This window comes from Heteronotia binoei, chromosome 17 (genome assembly GCF_032191835.1).
Source record: "Heteronotia binoei isolate CCM8104 ecotype False Entrance Well chromosome 17, APGP_CSIRO_Hbin_v1, whole genome shotgun sequence".
NCBI lineage: Eukaryota > Metazoa > Chordata > Lepidosauria > Squamata > Gekkonidae > Heteronotia > Heteronotia binoei.
In genome coordinates this window covers 6,469,790-6,493,703 of record NC_083239.1, presented here as the reverse complement: position 1 = coordinate 6,493,703, position 23,914 = coordinate 6,469,790, and the positions used below count along the sequence as shown (strand labels likewise).

General features: G+C 46.9%; 1 protein-coding gene across 1 annotated transcript; it reads left to right on the top strand.

The window, feature by feature from the left end:
- Window positions 1-23,914, top strand: LOC132586460 (digestive cysteine proteinase 1-like). Its single transcript, XM_060258540.1, has 11 exons — window positions 1-19; window positions 364-423; window positions 2,923-3,015; window positions 4,219-4,391; window positions 5,281-5,521; window positions 6,501-6,702; window positions 9,283-9,476; window positions 11,737-11,828; window positions 15,856-16,017; window positions 18,665-18,854; window positions 23,562-23,914. The coding sequence occupies exons 1-11, from the start codon at window positions 1-3 to the stop codon at window positions 23,747-23,749; spliced, it is 1,614 nt and encodes a 537-aa protein (XP_060114523.1). The 3' UTR covers window positions 23,750-23,914.

Genomic DNA, 23,914 nt, shown 5'->3' with positions numbered 1-23,914 from the left:
ATGTGGACTTGTTTCTTTGGTAAGCCCGCGTACGAGAGCGCGATCCTGTCGATTAGCTGTTTAGTGAGCAAGTGCTGAATCCCAGGCAGAAAGTAGAAATATCTTGTGTGATTAAATGATGTCCTCCTGGGTGGTAGAGAGGTATGGGTAATGGTGGTGAATTGTTTGAGTCTTGGCATAAGATTTTTCTTAGAAAAACGAGAACCAAAGACTCAGATTCTGTTTTGTTTGTCATTCTGTGTTGTTTTACATCTGTTTCACTGGGGAGAGATGATTGTGAGCTGATACCCTTTGCTGCAAACCTGTAAAGAAACAAAACAATATGGGGACCTATTAGAAGCAAACTCTATTTTTCTGTTTCAGCAATCGAAGGCAAACCTCTGCAGACTCTTCTCAAGTTTGGGGATGCTTATCAGGCCACAGGTAATGCAGGGGGCTCTTGGTACCCCTGAATGTTTGCTTGATTGCCTCTTTAGTGCTTTGTTCTCTGAGATGCAGTGCTGCTTTTTTTAACAATTTATTAATAACATATGGTTACAATATTTAATTGTCTCTTTTCTATACTAACCCATATGATATTTCAACTCCCCCTCCCTCCAATATTTGACTTCCCCGAAGTTATAAATTTAAATTCAATTATAAGGTACCGCTAACCAATCAAAGTTCAATACTTTTCTTTTCTCATTAATACTAAAAAATTGTCCAATGTCTTTTTACGTTCCACTCTGTCTCCATATATCCTTTCAATTTCTTCCACTCCTTTTTGAATATATCTAAATCGTAGTCTCTTAAAGTTTTAGTTAATTTGTCCATCTCACTCCACAATAAAACTTTCACAATCCAATCCCATTTCTCTGGTATTTTTCCCTGTTTCCACAGCTGCGCATACAATGTCCTAGCAGCTGAGAGCAAATACCAAATTAAAGTCCTGTCTTCCTTTGGAAATTTTTCTAATTATAATCCAAGCAAAAAAGTCTCTGCAGTTTTCTTAAAATCATAACCCAAAATTTTGGAGATTTCTTGTTGTATCATCTTCCAAAACTCTTTCGCTTTTTCACAAGTCCACCACATGTGAAAGAAAAAACCTTCGTGTTTTCTACATTTCCAACATCTATCCGACATCTTCTTACTCATCCTAGCCAGCTTTTTCAGAGTCATATACCACCTATACATCACCTTAAAACAGTTCTCCTTAATACTCTGACAGGTTGAAATCTTCATCGAATTCTTCCAAAGGTGCTCCCACATATCCATTTGTATTTCTCTATTCACATTAATTGCCCATTTAACCATTTGAGACTTTACTACTTCTTCTTCTGTAAACCATTTCAATAATAGTTTATATACTTTTGATATTAATTTTTCATTATCTCCAAGCAGGACCCTTTCAGTGCTTTTTTTTTTTTTGGAGCAGGAATGCACAGAAACGCAGTTCCAGCTAGTTTAACATCAGGGGTGTGTCCTAATATGCAAATGAGTTCCTGCTGGGCTTTTTCTACCAAAAAAAAGCCCTGTTGAGACCTGTTGTGATATGTGGACAGGAGGAACAGCTGTTGTGCATCTCAGCACTTGTAAAATCTCAAAAGATGTCCTGAGGGGTGGGGTATTCTCAGCTTTCAACCCATCCGGAAGAAATGCTGCAGATAAACTTTTAATTGTGAAGAGGGGTTATGGAACAGACCCATCTCTACCAATGCTTATACTACATAGTTCAGACCAGTGGTACCTGAGCAGGCCCTTTCCAGATGATGGGAGAAGGGGGCATTTCTGTACTTCCAAAAGCCCATAACGTGTTCAAGTGTAACACAAACTGTGTTTAGCATATGACAAGCAGATGCTTGCCAAGTTTGGAGATGCCACAGTGGCTGAGGGAGCAAACCGAGATCAGGAAGGTCATGGATTCAAACCCTGTGCCCTGCCTTTGCACAAATCAAAACAGGCCATGCACTTCGTGACAAGCCCTCATACTGTTTCCAGAGGCCAGTGCTAAGGTTGCTAGCTCTGGGTTGGGAAATTCCTGGAGGGGGTGGAGGGTGGGGCTTTGGTGGGGGGGGAGGGATCTCAGTAGGATATGCCATAGAGTCCACCTTCCAGAGCTGGGGTTACCAATCCCCAGGTGGGGGTAGGGGGTCCCCCAGTTTGGAGGCTTTCCTCTCGCTTCAGGGTCATCAGAAAGCAGGGGGAGGAGGGAAATGCCTACTGGGCACTCCCTTATTCCCTATGGAGACCGATTCCCATAGGATATAATGAAGAATTGATCCGTGGGTATCTAGGGCTCGGGGGGGGGGGTGTTTTTTGAGTTAGAGGCACCCAATTTTCAGCATAGCATCTGGTGCCTCTCCTCAAAACACTCCAAGTTTCAAAAAGATTGGAGCAGGGGGTCCAATTCTATGGGCCCCCAAATAAGGTGCCCCTATCCATAATTATTTTTAATGGAGGGAAGGCATTTAAAAGGTGTGCGGTCCCTTTAAATGTGATGGCCCTTTGGAGTTCAATTATGCTTGTCACACCCTTGCTCCTGGCTCCACCCCCAAAGTCCCCAGATATTTCTTGAATCGGAATTGGCAACCCTGTCCAGAGCAGCCATTTTCTCCAGGAGAATCGATCTCTGTAACTTGGAGATAGGATGGCCAGCTCTTGGTCTGGGAAATACTTGGAACATTTGTGGGTGGAGCCTGGGAACAGCAAAGTTTGGGGAGAGGAGGGACCTTGGTGGAATATAATGCCATATAATCCAAAGCAGCCATTTTCTCCAGAGGAACTGATCTCTGCTGTCTGGCGATCAGTTGTAATAGCAGATCTCCAGCCCCACCTGGAAGTTAGCAACCTGATCTGGAGACCAGTTGTAATTCCAGGAGCTCTTCAGCCACCACCTGGAGACTGGCAACCTGACCTCTGTTCCAACCATCTCGTTTCCTTTAGGGGTTCTAAAACTGCCTTATGCTGAAATAGAGGAGCCCTTTGAGGCATGGTTCAACGCGACAGAAGGAAACAGCCGGATCCAGTATTATCATGGTATGTAGGGTGGCAATGACCTAATAAGAAAGCCATTGTTCTCTGTGCAGAAATCTTTTTCCACATGTATGTTTAGCATGGGTGTTTGGCACTATATCACAAGATTAACCTTCGCTGGTTGTTTCTTGAGATAGGCTCTTCGCAGGATAAAAACGCATAGCTCTGCAGGGAGAACAGGTCTGGGAAGAATGGAGGAGCAATTTCAAGTAGAAAAGCAGTGGGGAAAGCGGCAAGCACCCTCTCCCCTGCTATCTCTAACAACAGATCCCTCCCCAAACTGCTTTTCATTTTTTTAAAAAAGAACAGATGCTCCTGTTTATAACGACCTTTCTTGTTTTTCTCCCAAGGTCCTTGCTTCCCTTGTTTTCTCCTCACAACTTGCCCACTGAGTAGGGTTGCCAAGTCCAATGTAAGAAATATCTGGGGACTTTGGGGGTGGAGCCAGGAGACATTAGGGGTGGAGCCAAGATCAAGGCTGTGACAAGCATCATTGAACTCCAAAGGGGAGTTCTGGCCATCACATTTAAAGGGACGGCACACCTTTTCAATGCCTTCCTTCCGTAGGAAGTAATGAAGGATAGGGGCACCTTCTTTTGGGGCTTATAGAATTGGACCCCCTGGTCCAATCTTTTTGAAACTTGGGGGGTATTTTGGGGAGAGGCACTAGATGATGTACGGAAAATTTGGTGCCTCTACCCCAAAAAACAGCCCCCCAGAGCCCCAGATACCCGTTCATCAATTCTCCATTATTTTCTATGGGAATAAATTTCCATAGGGAATAACAGAGTTCCCAGCAGACATTTCCCTCCCCTCCCCCCCGCTTTCTGATGACCCTGAAGCGGGGAGAGGACCTCCAAACCGGGGGATCCCCTGCCCCCACCTGGGGATTGGCAACCCTATCTGATATGCGTATGAATATGTCACACTGGCTTTCAACCAAAGAAACATGCCAATGGTTTGATATATTTATACCATTTTTCTCTCCAGTCGGGACCCAAAGCGGCTTACAACACTGTCCTCCCCTTATCTCACAACGATCCTGTGAGGTATGTTAGGCTGAGAGAGAGATGGTGCTATAAGTTATGTGGTATAAAGAAATCTGACGTAGCATGACAGACGGAGTGAGTCAGAAATGCTATTAAATAAGTATCAGGTGTGTTTTCCAAGGCAATGAAATCATCCACGTTTTTCTTCTTGCATCAGGCCAGGTTATCACTTACCAGCTTGGCTCATTGCAGCCTTTTGGGGCCAGCTTCAAAATAACTCCAGAAACCACAGAAACCAGCCTGAATATCAGGAAGTGCTTCCAGGTCAATGGCACATCTGAGTTTCCCATTAGGCCTCAAAATATCTTCCCTGCCCTAACTGAGTTCCAGGTGAGTGCCTTGGGGTCCTCCTCTCTATTGGTGTGGGTAGGTACATTGGGATACTGATGGTGCCTGATGGAGATTATTTTCTGTTTAGCTCCTATTCTGTGGAACGGATTCCCTGAGGACGTTGGGGAGGAGGGCTGCCATCTCTAGAAACGCTTGAAAGGCTCTGTAAAGTCATTTTTTTTCTTTCCCAGAGCTTTTAATGGAGGTATCTGTTAGGATGGAAGAATTATTTTGGATTCTGTTTTATTCTGTATGCTTTAAATTGCGATGCGTTAGCTGTAGGGTTGCCAAGTCCAATTCAAGAAATATCTGGGAACTTTGGGGGTGGAGCCAGGAGACTTTGGGGGTGGAACCAGGAGACATGAGGGGTGGAGCCAAGATCAAGGCTGTGACAAGGATAATTGAACTCCAAAGGGAGTTCTGGCTGTTACATTTAAAGGGACGGCACACCTTTTCGATTCCTTCCTTCCATAGGAAATAATGAAGGATAGGGGCACCTTCTTTTGGGGCTCATAGAATTGGACCCCCTGGTCCAATCTTTTTGAAACTTGGGGGGCATTTAGGGGAGAGGCACTAGATGCTGTACTGAAAATGTGGTGCCTCTATCCCAAAAAACAGCCCCCCCCCCAGAGCCCCAGTTACCCACGGATCAATTCTCTATGATTTTCTATGGGAATAAATCTTCATAGGGAATAACAGAGTTCCCAGCAGACATTTCCCTCCCCTCCCCCCGCTTTCTGACGACCCTGAAGCGGGGGGAGGGCCTCCAAACCGGGGGATCCCCTGCCCCCACCTGGGGATTGGCGACCCTAGTTAGCTGCCATGAGCATCAAGGAAAAGTGGAGTATAAGTACTGAAACAAATAAACGCTTCCCACTGCTGATTCCAGGCTGTACGGCAGGAAACCTACAATGGATGGAACTGCACGGTGATGGAGAATGTGTCACACTGGGGCAAGAAGAAAAATGTCTATACATTATGGGTGGCAGATACTTCCAGTGGGCTTGTGCCTGTGCATTATGAGATGTCGGGATACAACACCCTCTTGGGCTCCCACTACGACAAGTATGAGATTGACTACACCAGCTTTTCCCAGAGCTTTCCATCCAGTGTCTTTGATCTCCCTCATGGTATGTGCGAAAGAATACTGTTCTAGCGTTGCCAAGTCCAATTTAAGAAATATCTGCGGACTTTGGGGGTGGAGCCAGGGGACTTTGGGGGTGGAGCCAGGAGACATTAGGGGTGGAGCCAAGATCAAGGCTGTGACAAGCATCATTGAACTCCCAAGGGAGTGCTGGCCCTCACATTTAAGGGGACGGCACACCTTTTCAATGCCTTCCTTCCTTTATAGGAAATAATGAAGGATAGGGGCACCTTCTTTTGGGGCTCATAGAATTCAACCCCCTGGTCCAATCGTTTTGAAACTTGGGGGGTATTTTGGGGAGAGGCACTAGACGCTGTACTGAAAATGTGGTGCCTCTACCTCAAAATACAGCCCCCTCTAGAGCCCCTGAAACCCGCGGATCAAGCCTCCATGATTTTCTATGGAAAAAAATCTCCATAGGGAATAATAGAGTTCCCAGCAGACATTTCCTTCCCCTCCCCCCGCTTTCTGACAATCCTGAAGCGGGGGGAGGGCCTCCAAACCGGGGGATCCCCTGCCCCCACCTGGGGATTGGCAACCCTATCCTGGAACCCAAAACAGCTTTCAGGGCTCCTAAGAGGTCTCCTTCCATCCAGGTATAGGCCAGAAACAGACCTACTTAGCTTCTACAAAGATTGAACATATGAACATATGAAGCTGCCTTATACTGAATCAGACCCTCGGTCCATCAAAGTCAGTATCGTCTTCTCAGACTGGCAGCGGCTCTCCAGCGTCTCAAGCTGAGGTTTTTCGCACCTATTTGCCTGGACCCTTTTTTGGAGATGCCAGGGATTGAACCTGGGACCTTCTGCTTCCCAAGCAGATGCTCTACCACTGAGCCACCGTCCCATCCCCGATTGCATAACATGAGCCTCCGGATGTCCATTTTTTCCTCAACACATGGCAGTCCATAGGGAACTAAAGAATACAGCCCCAGTCACTTTTTTTTTCCTTTTCTTTCACAGACATCAAGTGTGATAACTGGCCCAGGTCAGCTCCAGAGCTCCAGATCCTGGCCAATCCCATGCAGGAATTTGTTGGGACTACTGGAGAGATAAGCAGACACCACGAGCATCTCTTCCAGCGCTACAAGGAGAAATTCAGGAAGACCTACAAGAGTGAGGAAGAGACAGAACATAGGAAGCACAACTTCATACATAACATGAGGTACAGAAGACGATGGCAGAGATGAGGAGTGGCAAGACCCGGTCGTGTTAAATTCAGCCACTTCTCCACACACATTCAGAAAAGCCCACAAAACTGGCAAGAATCATGGCAGTGGGCCCCAATGTGTGGATCTTTGGTGCATTTGGTTTTCCCCAACAGTGCATTATGACCCTGGAACTGCTAATTCCTGTTTATGTTTTAGGGAGGGAAAGGATCAGTTAGGGTTGCCAAGTCCAATTCAAGAAATATCCAGGGACTTTGGGGGTGGAGCCAGGAGACATTAGGGGTGGAGCCAAGATCAAGGCTGTGACAAGCATAATTGAACTCCAAAGGGAGTTCTGGCCATCACATTTAAAGGGACGGCACACCTTTTCAATGCCTTCCTTCCATAGGAAATAATGAAGGATAGGGGCACCTTCTTTTGGGGCTCATAGAATTAACCCCCTGATCCAATCTTTTTGAAACTTGGGAGGTATTTTGGGGAGAGGCACTAGATGCTATACTGAAAATTTGGTGCCTCTACCCCAAAAAACAGCCCCCCCAGAGCCCCAGATACCCACAGATCAATTCTCCATGATTTTCTATGGGAATAAATCTCCATAGGGAATAACAGAGTTCCCGGCAGACATTTCCCTCCCCCTCCCCCCGCTTTCTGACGACCCTGAAGTGGGGGCAGGGCCTCCAAACCGGGGCATCCCCTGCCCCCACCTGGGGATTGGCAACCCTAGGCTCAGTGCTGGAGGCGGTAGTCGTTTATTGTTACAGTCACCAACCAGCACACTTAATCAATTCATGCAAAATATTTAACTTCAACGCGTGGAATAAAACCATCAGAACTATTCATAAAATTGGGTATCTGTGACTATGACAAAGAAACGGAATAAGGCAGCCATAAGATCCATTTTAAAATTACATAGACTAAGTTTTAATTTTCTATCTGCCTCGTGTTTTATGTTCCTAGAGGAACTGGGCACAGAATCTGGCCGCCTGTCTTGTTGTCTGGAGGCAGCAGTGTTCACAAGAACTTTGAAACACAACCGCCAACTAACAGAAAAGACCATGGGCGTTTTTGCACTGACCTTAATCGGCAGCGACGTCCCTCTTCAGCGCGCAGGATCTGCGCGGATTTCACACCAATTGCTGCGGAGCACCCGGAAGAGCCGCAAAGTCCCGCGGCTTTTGCGGCACAAATGGAAACTGGTTTTTGGTGGTTTCCATTTGCGCCGCAAAAGCCGCGGGACTTTGCGGCTCTTCCGGGTGCTCCGCAGCAATTGGTGCGAAATCCGCGCAGATCCTGCGCGGTGAAGAGGGACGTCGCTGCCGATTAAGGTCAGTGCGAAAACGCCCCATGATTAGGCCTCAGTAACTCTAACTCCTCTCCTAGTTATGGTCACAAGACCTGAACTTTACCTTTCTAGAGAGCCTCCGAGAGTTGTTCTTAAAGCAACAGTACAATATACCACAATCCCCAGCATCAAATGACCCACGCGGACATGTAGCCATCAGTGCAGGTAAGCTGCTCCAGCAGCGGAAAAAGCAGAAAGACACTGGGAGAAGAGGTTTAAGCTGCTTTTCCCTAAGCATGGCGGTCCTGATCTGATCAGCCTTGGGCACACCTGGGAATTGCATTTGATCCAAAAGTTTCAGAGTTGCCGCAAGGACTTTGCCATGTGAGAAGCAGCCTTGACTTCTTTTTCTCGCTGTCACTTTGGGTCAAATGGGTTCTGCAGATAAACCTGCAAAACCTGTGAACAAAGCTGGTAGTGCGACGAGCACACGTATTATGGGAAAGGATGCTGCTATCCTGTTTCATCTAACCTTCCTCAAGCTGAAGACAGTGAGCGTGCCTCTTCCCTCCACCATTTTATACCCACAACAAGCCTTTCAGGTAGGTTAAGATGAAAAACAAAGATTGGCCCAGGATCATCTAGTGAGCTTCACAGCTGAATGGGGACTTGAACCCCAGGTCCTAAGCCAGTACTGTAACCACTACACCACCATGACTCTTATATCATTGTCCTGTCTGAAAAAAAACTATGACCGATTTTGCACTAGCGTTTAAACCATGGTGACATCCCTTTTTCCTCCAGTTCATATGCTGGATTTCGCACATTGACCCGCATCCTCGTTTTGATCAGCGGCTTTACAGTTTTCACCCCACAGTATCTAGATGCTCATTTTTGCGGACTTCCCGAAAACCTGCGGATTCAATCCACAGACCTTTCAGTGGGAAATTCAATCCCGTTCCGCGGCGACAGCTTTTGGGGGCGTTACCCACCATTGCCTGTTACTCCTCCCACTCCCTCCCCCTTTGACATCGCAAACAAAATCATCAGCCGTAGAACCTAGCACCGCGTTTACCTCCGACATGTTCTCTCTCCGCCATTCTGATGCCAATCCGATTGTAATGCGAAAACAATTTGCCGCGGAGCTACACCCGAAGTTACCCCGCAACAGAGACCTGGTGCGAAATCCGCAGAAATGATCGGGAGCAAAAAAAATCCGCAGAGAAACGGTAGCAAACCGTTTAATGCAAAATCGGTATATGGTTTCTGAAGCCTCCTTTTTGTTTCCTCCCAGGTATGTTCACTCCAAGAACCGAGCCAACCTGTCCTACAAGCTGGCTGTGAACCAGCTGGCTGATCATACCACAGAGGAGATGGCAGTGCTGAGGGGGAGGTTAAAAAGTGGGGCCCCCAATAACGGGCGGAATTTCCCATCACAAGGCTATAATGATCTCAACCTGCCAGATACTTTGGATTGGAGGCTTTTTGGTAAGCATAGAGACATCTCAGACCTGGGCGCTCAGCTGGGTCCTAAATTTCTTCACAATAAAAATATTGGCTTGCATAAAAGTGAGGGAGGGGCTGGGGCTCACCAGCAGAGCATTCGCTTGGCATGCAGAAGGTCCCATATTCAATCCCCACCATCTCCAGTTAAAAAGATCAGATAGGAGGTGGTGTGAAAGACCTCTGCCTGAGACCCTGGAGAGCTACTGCCAGTCTGAGTAGACAATACTGACTTTGATGGACCAAGGGTCTGATTCAGTAGAAGGCAGCTTCATATGTAGGAGGGATGGTGGCTCAGTGGCTGAGCCTCTACTTGGGAAGCAGAAGGTCCCAGGTTCAATTCCCGGCATCTCCAACTAAAAAGGGTCCAGGCAAATAGGTGTGAAAAACCTCAGCTTGAGACCCTGGAGAGCCGCTGCCAGTCTGAGAAGACAATACTGACTTTGATGGACCGAGGGTCTGATTCAGTATAAGGCAGCTTCATATGAAGGAGGGACGGTGGCTCAGTGGTAGAGCATCTGCTTGGGAAGCAGAAGGTCCCAGGTTCAATCCCTGGCATCTCCAAAAAAGGGTCCAGGCAAATAGGTGTGAAAAACCTCAGCTTGAGACCCTGGAGAGCCACTGCCAGTCTGAGTAGACAAGCCTGACTTTGATGAACCAAAGATCTGATTCAGTATAAGGCAGCTTCATATGTTTATATGTTTGGGGAGGGACGGTGGCTCAGTGGTAGAGCATCTGCTTGGGAAGCAGAAGGCCCCAGGTTCAATCCCCGGCATCTCCAAAAAAAGGGTCCAGGCAAAATGGTGTGAAAAACCTCAGCTTGAGACCCTGGAGAGCAGGGGAGGGACGGTGGCTCAGTGGTAGAGCATCTGCTTGGGAAGCAGAAGGTCCCAGGTTCCATCCCCGGCATCTCCAAAAAAGGGTCCAGGCAAATAGGCGTGAAAAACCTCAGCTTGAGACCCTGGAGAGCCACTGCCAGTCTGAGAAGACAATACTGACTTCGATGGACCCAGGGTCTGATACAGTATAAGGCAGCTTCATGTGTTCATGTGAAAACCTTTGAGCCTGATTCATATACGCTGGGAAACCAGGTGGCAGAAATCTGAGATGGTAGCATGGACAGCATCATTGCAGACTGCTAATGGAACAGGTTGCCAGCTCTGGGTTGGGAAATACCTGGAGATTTTGGCAGTGCAGCCTGAGGAGGGTGGGGTTTGGGGCATAATGCCATAGAGTTCAAGTTCCAGAGCAGCCATTTTCTTCAAGCAAACTAATCTCTATCACCTGGAGATCAGTTCTAATAGTGAGAGACCAGCCGTATGTTAGGCTGAGAGAGAGATGGTGCTATAAGTTATGTGGTATAAAGAAATCTGACGTAGCATGACAGACGGAGTGAGTCAGAAATGCTATTAAATAAGTATCAGGTGTGTTTTTCAAGGCAATGAAATCATCCATGTTTTTCTTCTTGCATCAGGCCAGGTTATCACTTACCAGCTTGGCTCATTGCAGCCTTTTGGGGCCAGCTTCAAAATAACCACAGAAACCACAGAAACCAGCCTGAATATCAGGAAGTGTTTCCAGGTCAATGGCTTGAAGAAAAATGTACTGCCTAGAGGTTTATTTTATAGAAATTAGCAGCTGGAGCTTTTCATGGCATGGAAATAAGTTGTATCACCTAATAAATATCCCGTTAAGCCTCTATTTAAAAGACTGGACCTTTTTCAGAGAGCCAGTTTGGTGTGAGAGCCAGTTTGGTTAAGTGTACGGACTCTTATCTGGGAGAACCGAGTTTGATTCCCTACTCCTCCACTTACAGCTGCTGGAATGGCCTTGGGTTAGCCATAGCTCTCGCAGGAGTTGTCCTTGAAAGGACAGCTGCTGTGAGAGCCCTCTCAGCCCCACCCACCTCACAGGGTGTCTCTTTTGGAAGGAGAAGATATAGGAGATTGTAAGCTGCTCTGAGTCTCTGATTCAGAGAGAAGGGCAGAGCATAAATCTGCAGTCTTCTTCTTCACCAGGCCTGTTGCCAATCTTAAAATCAGGCCTCAGCTTGCATGTTTCCTTAAGAATAAGAGGACTCTGGTTCTTTAAAGTTCAAGTTCTTCGTTTGATCCAACTATATGATTCTTCTCCTTTGACCATCTGCACACCAAAAACTGCGTTGGTGGAAGGGAATTGCTTTTAAAAATTAGATTGTAATGGTGGTGTGTTGATATATGTCCTTCCTTTACTCTGGCTACTGAAGGAGCTGTGACCCCCGTCAAGGACCAGGCTGTCTGTGGATCCTGCTGGAGTTTTGCTGCCACTGGAGCGCTGGAGGGGGCCCTCTTCCTCAAGGTGAGAGTCCAGGGGCTTGAAGACAGAAAGAGCCATCTAGACACTTACCAGACCAGAGGAGCTTCAGAAAAAATGTAGTATTGTGTGCCTTCATGGCGGGGAGGGGGGAAGAATGCAGAGTGAATATTTTTAAGTCTAGTTCTTACAGACAGCAGGGGAGGTTGTAAATATGTTGCCTTCAGACCGCACATAGGGAGGATAGAAGAGCCTTGCTGGACCAGTCCAGTGATCTTTCTAGTCCAGCATCCTCTTTCCCATGCTGGACAACCAGAAGACAAGGACAGAAAGGCCAAACCTATACAGGTTGGCCTGTAGTTGGCCCTATAGCTGCCCACCCCTAGTAGGGTTGCCAAGTCCAATTCAAGAAATATCTGGGGACTTTGGGGGTGGAGCCAGGAGACATTAGGGGTGGAGCCAAGATCAAGGCTGTGACAAGCATAATTGAACTTCAAGAGAGTTCTGGCCATCACATTTAAAGGGACAGCACACCTTTTTAAATGCCTTCCTTCCATAGGAAATAATGAAGGATAGGGGCACCTTCTTTTGGGGCTCATAAAATTGGACCCCCTGGTCCAATTGTTTTGAAACTTGGGGGGTACTTTGGGGAGAGGCAGTAGACACTATACTGAAAATTTGGCGCCTCTACCCCAAAAAACAGCTCCCCCCAGGGAGAGGGGGGAAGAGAGGTCTAATTACTGAGCCCCATATTTCCATCCAGTTTGGGTACTGATCAATGTTCCCTCTAAGCTGCAGAGTCTTGTGAGCAAAAAAACTACTTTCTGAGCTACTGGCATTAAAATTGTGAGCTACCAGTATTAAAGTTGTGAGCTACTGCATAAATTATTGTGCTCTAGGGTCATCCTTCCTGAGCTAAGACAAAAAATGTGTGAGCTGGAGGTTAAAAATCTGTGGGCTAGCTCACACTACCGCAGCTTAGAGGGCACACTGGTACTGATGCCAGTCTCCACCTTTCGTCTCCGCACACAAAGCCTGGACGAGCCCGAAGAGGCCGCTGGGAAAATGATCCCTTCCTTCTGCTCCAGCCTTAAGATAAACAAACAGCACCTTCGAGGAGGGGAGGGGAAGAGTCCCCACAAGAGACCTGGAGAGGAGGCGGCGGAGGAGAGGGAGAAGGGAAGGGCCAGGGCTGGTCGTACCTGCGGCGAAATGGAGGGGGCTGGATTTTTTGCCAGCCGTGCCTCTGCCGTTCATGTTCTCCGGCCACACCAGGCGCTTCACGTGCTCCACGTCGCCAGCCCTCCCCTTTTCGCTTCCCCCTTCCTTCCTTCCTTCCTTCCTTCCTTCCTTCCTTCCTTCCTTCCTTCCTTCTTCACAGCCCACCCCCCACTTTCCTCACAACCTGGGATGGGGCATGGGGGTTGAAAAAGAGGCGTCTGTGGGGAGGGCGAGAAGACAAAACAGGAAGGGGAGAGGAGAAGCTGCTGGGATCGGGGCTGGGTGGGAAGGGCCGCCATTCCCCCCGCTTTCCAGATTTTTGGCGAGCGGGGGGGGAGGAGGCTCCAAATCTGGGGTCCCCCACCCAGGCGGGGGATTTGGGAAGCCTAACCCCTAGTAATTATAATTCATATCTACCCTGCCCCCAAGTATGGGGATTCCAGTTAGCTTTCACAGCTAAGAACAACTGATAGATATTTTTTCCTCCACAAATCTCTTTTAAAGCCATATTAAGCAAGCAACCAACATGGCATCCTGTAGCAGTGAGTACTACATATTGCCAACTCCAGCTTGGGAAATTCCTGGAGATTTGAGTGTGGAGCATGAGGAGGGGGTTGGGGGTGGGGAGGGATTTTGGTGCAGTACAATGCCACAGAATCCACCTTCCGAAGCAGCCATTTCTCCAGGAAAACTGATCTTTTGTCTGTAGATCAGTTGAAATTCCAAGGGATCTCCAGGTCCCAGCTGGAGGTTGGCAACTGTAGTACCACAGTTAATTATGCATTGTGGGGTGGGGTGGGGGCAGTCAGACCTGAAGTTAGGATACGTGACCTCAAGTTAGGATAGGCACTTGTGTCTCAACTCATGTAAGATGTAACAGCTTGTGTTGAGCCTGAGTTACAGCATTATAGAAGAGGGAGAAAAATGTGCTCTTTCATTTAATAATTTATAGACGCGGAGAGAAAGAGCCGGGCTCTCTTTTTTTCTAAGGCTGAAAAGTCACAAACATTGTAGACTTAGGAAAGGGGCTCTAGCCCCTCCCACCCTCTGAGGGGGCTGCACAGTAGAATCCTTCCTTGTCAAAAATATCTCTGCACATACAAAACATAACAAAGAAAAAGAAAATTTGAGTTCATTGGCATCTTTAAGTCCAACAGAGTTTTATTAAAGGTTTAAGCTTTCATGTGCATATCATGTGCATATCAGATACATTGAAATGGAAGTTATCTTCATACATATAGGTAGAGGGTGAGCACTGACATACAACACTTCAAACCTCCAGGACATTCAATGGGTGACGTCAGCGTGGCTGTTTTGTTGCAAAGGAACTTCAGGAACAGACCAGGAAAGGAAATTGCTAAGTTGCAAGTTATTACAACACTCAGAACAATGGAATTCCCAGGGCTTAACAGGGATATTGGTTTCTTATCTCACTACATATGCTAACCTCATTCAGTCCTTAAATCTGTATTCTCACCAATTCCATAGAGGGACATATAGCCTCTTTTATTTTTTATTTGGAATAGCAGATTAGAATAATAGATTGTAGTGTATAGCCCAATGTAATGTAATTTGGAATGGTAAACTGGAATGTATTTCTCTGTCTGGGGACAGAGGAGTTAATTCTACACAGCCCATTGCCCCACTTCAAAGAAGATGCTGTAAGGTCACCTCCATGCTTGAAAGGAGACAGATGGAAAGTGGTGGCCGGGGTCTCAGTTAATTACTCTCAGCATTCACAATTAAGGATGCATCTGCCCATCAATCTCCAATTTTGACATTTATTTCCTTCACTACGTGAGTCCTCTGAAATTAAGCCCAAACAAATGGCAACCATATAAATTAAGCTTGTTGTTCCTTTTTGGTCCTTGAATCTGTTAAAATTTTCATTGTGTTTTATGCTAATTTACAGCTCACCCTCTACCATGTGTATGGACTGGTAAACTTCCATTTCATTGTATCTGAAGAAGTGTGCACAAGAAAGCGTATACCTTGAATAAACCTTGGTTGATCTTAAAGGTGCCATTAGCTCAAGCTTTGTTCTGCTGCATCAGGCCAACACAGCTACTCACCTGAGTATAACAAAAAAAAAAAAAGACTATAACTTCCATAACTGCCATCTATGTTTTATTATACAAAGCAGCTTTTCACCTCCAATCCGGCTTCAATTCACACACCCCATCTTTATACACAATTATTCACACAAACCCCTGTCTTTATACATAACTACTTGTATGGCTTGTGGCATTGTTCCTAAATTTATTTATTTATTTATTTATTTATTTCGATTTATATCCTGCCCTACCCCACCGAAGCGGGCTCAGGGCGGCTCACAACATAAAACTCTAACAGTAAATCAGATTAAATACATTAAAAATTAATACAGTCAAATACATAAAAACACATTTATCAATATACCATGCTACATCCTCCCTAAAAATCAGTTCTTCAAGCATTCCAAGTTCAGATATGCTGATGTTCATGAATTTGGATATTCAGATATCGGTCAGTTGTATGCCAGCCGGAAGAGGGTTGTTTTACAGGCCCTGCAGAACTGTCTGAGATTCCGCAGGGCCCTCACCTCCTCCGGGAGCTGGTTCCACCAACAGGGGGCTGCAATCGAAAAGGCCCTGTCTCTAGTTGTTTTCAGACGGGCCTCCTTTGGCCCAGGGATTGTAAGGAGGTTCTGAGACCCCGATCTCAGCACTCTCTGGGGAACATGTGGGGAGAGACGGTCCCTAAATGTACAATATCAGCAGTTAAGAAGTCATCCCTGTGGATTTGTCCATTGAGCCTTGATAGTTTGAATGCTGCCCTGACTAAGGAATCTTTTTTTCTTCCTTTCCCTGAGACTGGAGTGCTGACTCCGCTGTCTCAGCAAGCTTTAATCGACTGTTCCTGGGGGTTTGGAAACCACGCTTGTGATGGTGGCGAGGAGTGGTACGCATACGAGTGGATCATGAGACACGGTGGAATTCCTAGCACAGAATCATACGGGCCTTACATGGGCCAGGTGAGTCCATCTGTGGCTTGATCTCTGTCTCACATTTTTATTTCGCAATTCTTTCAAGAAGCAGAGAAACACACAATTCTCCCTTCCCTCATTTTGCAGGTAAGTTAGGCAGACAGAGATTGGGCCCAAGGGTTACCCAAATAGGGATGCCAGGTTGCTTCCTGTTATGATGGGGGAGCTTCGGGAGTGGATAAACAGATGGGTGTGATGTTCATGCTACATGCCAACATGCAAAAAAACTGGAGATGATGTCAGCATATCAGCCGACGCTCTAGAAACTCTATGGTCAAACCACAGAATGTCTAAGATATTGGCTGAACTCATGTGAGAGTTTTGGCCTTGACATGTGTTGGAACCATTTACCATCTGCTACCAATTGTTGGAAATACATGTTAAATTCAGAGGTTTGGAGTGGCAGTAATTGGAGTCGAGGCTTAAGCTTAGGAAAAGAAATAAAGTTTACTAGAAAACATCAGGATAGGGTACTTGGGATAAAACAGAAAACCAATCTAGCTTACCAGCTAGTCTATCTATGTCTTACTACATGGCTACGTTCTTTGTCTCGACGTTCTTCTCCCCAAAAAAGCATTTCGCCAGGAAGAAGAGCAATAAAACTTGCATACAAGATCAAAGCATTTCACACCTAACATCCTCTCTGACCAATGTTGTGTTTACATCTTTCGCGGGCAAAGTATTGGCATAAAGTGGAACTTCATTTCCACGATGTCACTGTTTTCCTGCCAGCCCCTGGGGATGTGGGGGAGTGGAAAGGCAGGAGAATGCCCACTTGATGTCAGCATGTGGCACTGCTGCTACCCAGTGATGGATTTGAAGGATGGAGGCCAGGTCTAGTTCATACTCTAACCAAGACACCGCACTGACCTGGGGGTTCCACTCAAAAGTCATGTGACTGGGGAACAAGTGCATGCGTGTCTACCCTAAACAGTGCAACCTAAGAAAAGTTACACCCTTCTGTTCAGTGGTAAGGACTGCAGTGTCATTTGCCCACTTCTTGTTTTCTCTTTAGAACAGCCTTGTTGGGGGGGGGGGGGGGGTTGTAGAAAAAGCCAAGCAAGAACTCGTTCGCATATTAGGTCATACCACCTGATGTCACCAGAAGTGACGTCACCTGTTCAGTAGGTTCCTTTCCACAAATTGACATGGTGCCATCAGCTGCATTTCATGGATATGTGTGTTCTCATATAGCCCAATGTAGGGTTGCCAAGTCCAATTCAAGAAATATCTGGGGACTTTGGGGGTGGAGCCAGGAGACTTTGGGGGTGGGGCCAGGAGACATTAGGGGTGGAGCCAAGATCAAGGCTGTGACAAGCATAATTGAACTCCAAAGGGAGTTCTGGCCATCACATTTAAAGGGACAGCACACCTTTTCAATGCCTTCCTTCCATAGGAAATAATGAAGGATAGGGGCACCTTCTTTTGGGGCTCATAGAATTGGACCCCCTGGTCCAATCTTTTTGAAACTTGGGGGGGTGGTATTTTGGGGAGAGGCACTAGATGCTATAATGAAAATTTGGTGCCTCTACCCCAAAAAAACAGCCCCCCCAGAGCCCCAGATACCCACGGATCAATTCTCCATGATTTTCTATGGGAATAAATCTCCATAGGGAATAATAGAGTTCCCAGCAGACATTTCCCTCCCCTCCCCCCGCTTTCTGACGACCCTGAAGCGGGGGGAGGGTCTCCAAACCTGGGGATCCCCTGCCCCCACCTGGGGATTGGCAACCCTAGCCCAATGGGAGACCTTGTCCCCCGCCCCCCCCCCCCCAACGAGGCCGAGGAGAGAAAGCCACGTGTGGTGGAGCAGGCAGCGGCAGGTCCAGCTTCTCCCAGAAGAGGGAGCTCATGGGTGGCTCTGTATCTCTTGCTCTCTTCACAAGCCCACTGGAGGCTGGAGGTGGCAGAGAGGATGAAGAGCATAGGCTGGGAGCATGCGGTTGCCTAATGCCTTCCCGCTTCTGGAGATCTTTTTTGAGCCAGGGCCGTGGCCAAGCCAAACGAAACAAAAACAAGGCCCTGGCCTGTGAACTATGGCAGCAGGAGAAAAAAAAAAAACGAAAAGTAGAAAGCCAGCAGTCGACAGCCAGACGTCATGAGGGGAGCTTGTTGGTCTCTAAGCTGTTCCTGTTCCTAGCTGTTATACGACAGACCCCTCTGCAAAAATCATGGGAGGCCAGAACTCCCTTTTCACAGTTCACAGAATAGGAGGTTCTCAGCCAAGCTTCCTACTATGATGGAGTTGGAATTCCATCTATGGGATTCTAGAATGGAGGTTTTGGAATTGAGACGCAAAGATTATGTCACCTGATCCATCTTCTGAAGTGCCTCCTACTACGACGAAGTGGAGAAAATTAGAGAACGATTCTTTCCTTTGGGGAATAACCAGGCAGGCAACAGGAAACATACTTGCAGGTTCCACGGTACTCATGGGCACCACAGTGGAAATCACACCTTTAGGGAATCTGGAAAACCTCTGACTTCTCTGCAATCCTGTGGAACTGTGACCCCCCGAATTCCTGTATTGCATGCATCATTACAGTTTGTCAATCAGAAAGAATTGCTGAACTGTAGGCTCATACCCAAATCTGCAGCCGCTTTCTCACCTTTTGCTGTTGTGCTTGCTTTCCAGAATGGCTACTGCCACTATAACCAATCAGAGCTGACAGCACAAGTCTCTGGCTATTTCAACGTGGACTCTGGAAATGCCATTGCCCTAAAGGCCGCTCTCTACAAGCATGGCCCTGTGGCTGTGAACCTCGACGCCTCTCACAAATCCTTTGCCTTCTATGCTAATGGCATCTACTATGAGCCACAATGTGGTAAGTATGGTTTGGCTCCTGAGCTTGTGGCTTCTTCAGTGGGCAGACATTTGGGTGGGATGGCTCCATAAGCTTTGACTAACCAAGAGAGGCTGGTACCGTATGGAAAGTCTCAATAAACATCACCAACGAGGACAAGCCTATGGCTACTTCTACACTGGCTCCCCTCCACAAACATCGAACACAGTACGCCTCTTCATTTTGGGGAACTTTTGAACACGACTTGCAGAGCTTGTGCCTTTAAACTGGATCAAAGGAAAACCTCTTCATCTGATTCAAAGGAGGAAATGTGGAGCCGCGGGAGGTGGAAGGCTGCAAGTGGAGCGTCCATGTGGATGTCTACCTGCAGCCAATCTAGAAAATCTAGGAAAGGATATAGAGATAAGTTTTGTCTTCAAAATGGAGGAACTAAGCTCCGCATTCTTAATCTACTCCCACCCTTTGAGCCCTTTTTTGTTGTTTGCAGCTGGGTTATGGTATAAGATAGAAGAAGAAGATGAAGATATTGGATTTATATCCCGCCCTCCACTCCGAAGAGTCTCAGAGCGGCTCACAATCTCCTTTCCCTTCCTCCCCCACAACAGACACCCTGTGAGGTAGATGAAGATATTGGATTTATATCCCGCCCTCCACTCCGAAGAGTCTCAGAGCGGCTCACAATCTCCTTTCCCTTCCTCCCCCACAACAGACACCCTGTGAGGTAGATGAAGATATTGGATTTATATCCCGCCCTCCACTCCGAAGAGTCTCAGAGCGGCTCACAATCTCCTTTCCCTTCCCCACCCCCCACAACAGACACCCTGTGAGGTAGATGAAGATATTGGATTTATATCCCACCCTCCACTCCGAAAAGTCTCAGAGCGGCTCACAATCTCCTTTCCCTTCCTCCCCCACAACAGACACCCTGTGAGGTAGATGAAGATATTGGATTTCTATCCCGCCCTCCACTCCGAAGAGTCTCAGAGCGGCTCACAATCTCCTTTACCTTCCTCCCCCACAACAGACACCCTGTGAGGTAGATGAAGATATTGGATTTATATCCCGCCCTCCACTCCGAAGAGTCTCAGAGCGGCTCACAATCTCCTTTCCCTTCCTCCCCCACAACAGACACCCTGTGAGGTGGGTGGGGCTGGAGAGGGCTCTCACAGCAGCTGCCCTTTCAAGGACAACCTCTGCCAGAGCTATGGCTGACCCAAGGCCATGCCAGCAGGTGCAAGTGGAGGAGTGGGGAATCAAACCCGGTTCTCCCAGATAAGAGTCCGTGCACTTAGCCGCTACACCAAACTGGCTCTCCACACCAAACTGGCTCTCCATATAGCTTTAACTGCAACTCAGCAGGGAAGCAGGAGTGCCAGGCTGCATGGTGCGACTGATGGTGTTCTGCACCACATGATAGATGGACCTGCGGGTGGCAGGAATATCCTCAATAGCATGGTGATGGGGTGTGTGGACACTATCCCAGCTAGTGTGCCTTTTTGCATCCCTCAATAGAAGCATTCTGTGCTTTCTTTCTCCTATAAAGATGTAGGATTTTCTGTCCATTGCAGATCTCGCCACGCCTCCTTAGAACATCTAAATTTTGAACTGAACATTTAGAATGATTGCATGCGCTTGCGTTAATGTGAATAGCAACTCTTCGCTCTGGTCTGGGCTTTTGCAATACTTGAAGACTTTTTGCGGTGACCAATATGGGAAAAGGCGTATCTTGGGCTTTGTGAGGGATTGAAAGATCTGGAAGCTACATGAAACTATCCCATGCTTTTTGGCATTTTCTGAGCCTTCGGTGATTAACAACCCACTCCCCGTCCCTCCTTTCATAACCAGAGGAATGGAATCTTTTTGGCGGTTTAAAAAAAAAGAAACCTGAAATTCTTCAGAGGCCAGATTTAATCATGTGTCCCATATTCTTGCTAGAAGGGCCACTTGAATGACTATTCTGGCAATCACAAATAAGGGATATTGGCTATTTATCTCATTACATACACTTAACCCATTTTCATTTTATTTTTTTCTAATGGCAAACAAGAATGATGTTTATAATGTATAGACTGATGTTGAGAAGTAAATTAGGTGGAATTCATGTGGAATTCACTGCCACAGGAGGTGGTGGCGGCCACAAGCATGGCCACCTTCAAGAGGGGTTTAGATAAAAATATGGAGCAGAGGTCCATCAGTGGCTATTAGCCACAGTGTGTGTGTATATATATAATTTTTTTTTTTGCCACTGTGTGACACAGAGTGTTGGACTGGATGGGCCATTGGCCTGATCCAACAGGGCTTCTCTTAAGTTCTTATGTGACACAGAGTGTTGGACTGGATGGGCCATTGGCCTGATCCAACAGGGCTTCTCTTATGTGACACAGAGTGTTGGACTGGGTGGGCCATTGGCCTGATCCAACAGGGCTTCTCTTATGTTCTTATGTGACACAGAGTGTTGGACTGGATGGGCCATTGGCCTGATCCAACAGGGCTTCTCTTTTGTTCTTAAGTGTGACACAGAGTGTTGGACTGGATGGGCCACTGGCCTGATCCAACAGGGCTTCTCTTATGTTCTTATGTGACACAGAGTGTTGGACTGGATGAGCCATTGGCCTGATCCAGCATGGCTTCTCTTATGTTCTTATGTGACACAGAGTGTTGGACTGGATGGGCCATTGGCCTGATCCAACATGGCTTCTCTTATGTTCTTATGACACAGAGTGTTGGACTGGATGGGCCATTGGCCTGATCCAACAGGGCTTCTCTTATGTTCTTATGTGACACAGAGTGTTGGACTGGATGGGCCATTGGCCTGATCCAACATGGCTTCTCTTATGTTCTTATGTGACACAGAGTGTTGGACTGGATGAGCCATTGGCCTGATCCAGCATGGCTTCTCTTATGTTCTTATGTGACACAGAGTGTTGGACTGGATGAGCCATTGGCCTGATCCAGCATGGCTTCTCTTATGTTCTTATGTGACACAGAGTGTTGGACTGGATGGGCCATTGGCCTGATCTAACATGGCTTCTCTTATGTTCTTATGACACAGAGTGTTGGACTGGATGGGCCATTGGCCTGATCTAACATGGCTTCTCTTATGTTCTTATGTGACACAGAGTGTTGGACTGGATGAGCCATTGGCCTGATCCAGCATGGCTTCTCTTATGTTCTTATGTGACACAGAGTGTTGGACTGGATGGGCCATTGGCCTGATCCAACATGGCTTCTCTTATGTTCTTATGACACAGAGTGTTGGACTGGATGGGCCATTGGCCTGATCTAACATGGCTTCTCTTATGTTCTTATGTGACACAGAGTGTTGGACTGGATGAGCCATTGGCCTGATCCAGCATGGCTTCTCTTATGTTCTTATGTGACACAGAGTGTTGGACTGGATGGGCCATTGGCCTGATCCAACATGGCTTCTCTTATGTTCTTATGACACAGAGTGTTGGACTGGATGGGCCATTGGCCTGATCCAACAGGGCTTCTCTTATGTTCTTATGTGACACAGAGTGTTGGACTGGATGGGCCATTGGCCTGATCCAACATGGCTTCTCTTATGTTCTTATGTGACACAGAGTGTTGGACTGGATGAGCCATTGGCCTGATCCAGCATGGCTTCTCTTATGTTCTTATGTGACACAGAGTGTTGGACTGGATGAGCCATTGGCCTGATCCAGCATGGCTTCTCTTATGTTCTTATGTGACACAGAGTGTTGGACTGGATGGGCCATTGGCCTGATCCAGCATGGCTTCTCTTATGTTCTTATGTGACACAGAGTGTTGGACTGGATGGGCCATTGGCCTGATCTAACATGGCTTCTCTTATGTTCTTATGACACAGAGTGTTGGACTGGATGGGCCATTGGCCTGATCCAACAGGGCTTCTCTTATGTTCTTATGTGACACAGAGTGTTGGACTGGATGGGCCATTGGCCTGATCCAACATGGCTTCTCTTATGTTCTTATGTGACACAGAGTGTTGGACTGGATGAGCCGTTGGCCTGATCCAACATGGCTTCTCTTATGTTCTTATATTCTTAGGTGGACTACAACCAGGAAATACATGTCATTTTGTGATTTACCTAGACTTGCAGAAACACCAACTGGCAGGAAACGTTTATTACCTTTGACGGCTATCCAGACCAAACGGCCTTCTAAATTGCCACACTGATCCCAGCCGGTTTGCCCTCTTAATCAACAAACTGCATGTATTTCAGTCCACTATACCAGGTCCCCTCATCTGAAGAAGTGTGTTTTTAGCACACGAAAGCTGATGTTCTGAATAAAACTTAGTTGGTCTTCAAGGTGCCACTTGACTTCCGCTTTGTTTTTCTGGCAATCGATATTTCATATTTGATTTCTGATAATATACCAGGGATTGGATAGGTGGAGCAGTAGGATTTCACTCTTCATGAGGCACTGGCTTCTCCTTCATCGGAGCGCAAATATTACATTTTCTTAATCATTTTAAGACTTCCCAAAAGGGAATGGTGCGGAGAGGGTGGGGTACTTCTTACCCCTTCCTTACCTGCCATCTCCCTCCTTTATTTAAGAAAGAAAAGGCTTTCCCCCATCCTCCTGCCTCTAAAAAGAAGCCCTGAAAGCTGCCTAAAGCAAATTTGGGTCTTAAGATGGCTACAATAATAGTCTAATCTCTTCTCAAAGGTACCACTCAAAGCAGAGAGTAGTAAGCTGCTTCTTTTCCATTTTTCCTTCCAGGAAATCAGACCATGGAGCTGGATCATGCTGTCCTTGCGGTAGGATATGGGGTTCTCCAGGGGGAAAGCTACTGGCTTATTAAGAACTCGTGGTCCACCTACTGGGGAAATGATGGCTACATTCTCATCTCTATGAAGGAGAACAACTGTGGGGTAACGACAGCTGCTACCTATCCGGTCCTGGCTTAACAGTCGTCAAGAACGTGGGGGACTAGTCGATACACGACTCGCCTGCAAACTTTGGAGGTGACAACTGAACAGGATTTTGATAGATCTCAACATCAGAACTGAAGAGGAAGCTAGCCCTTCAGTACTGCTCCTCCTGTAAGACATAATTGTATTGTTATATGCTGT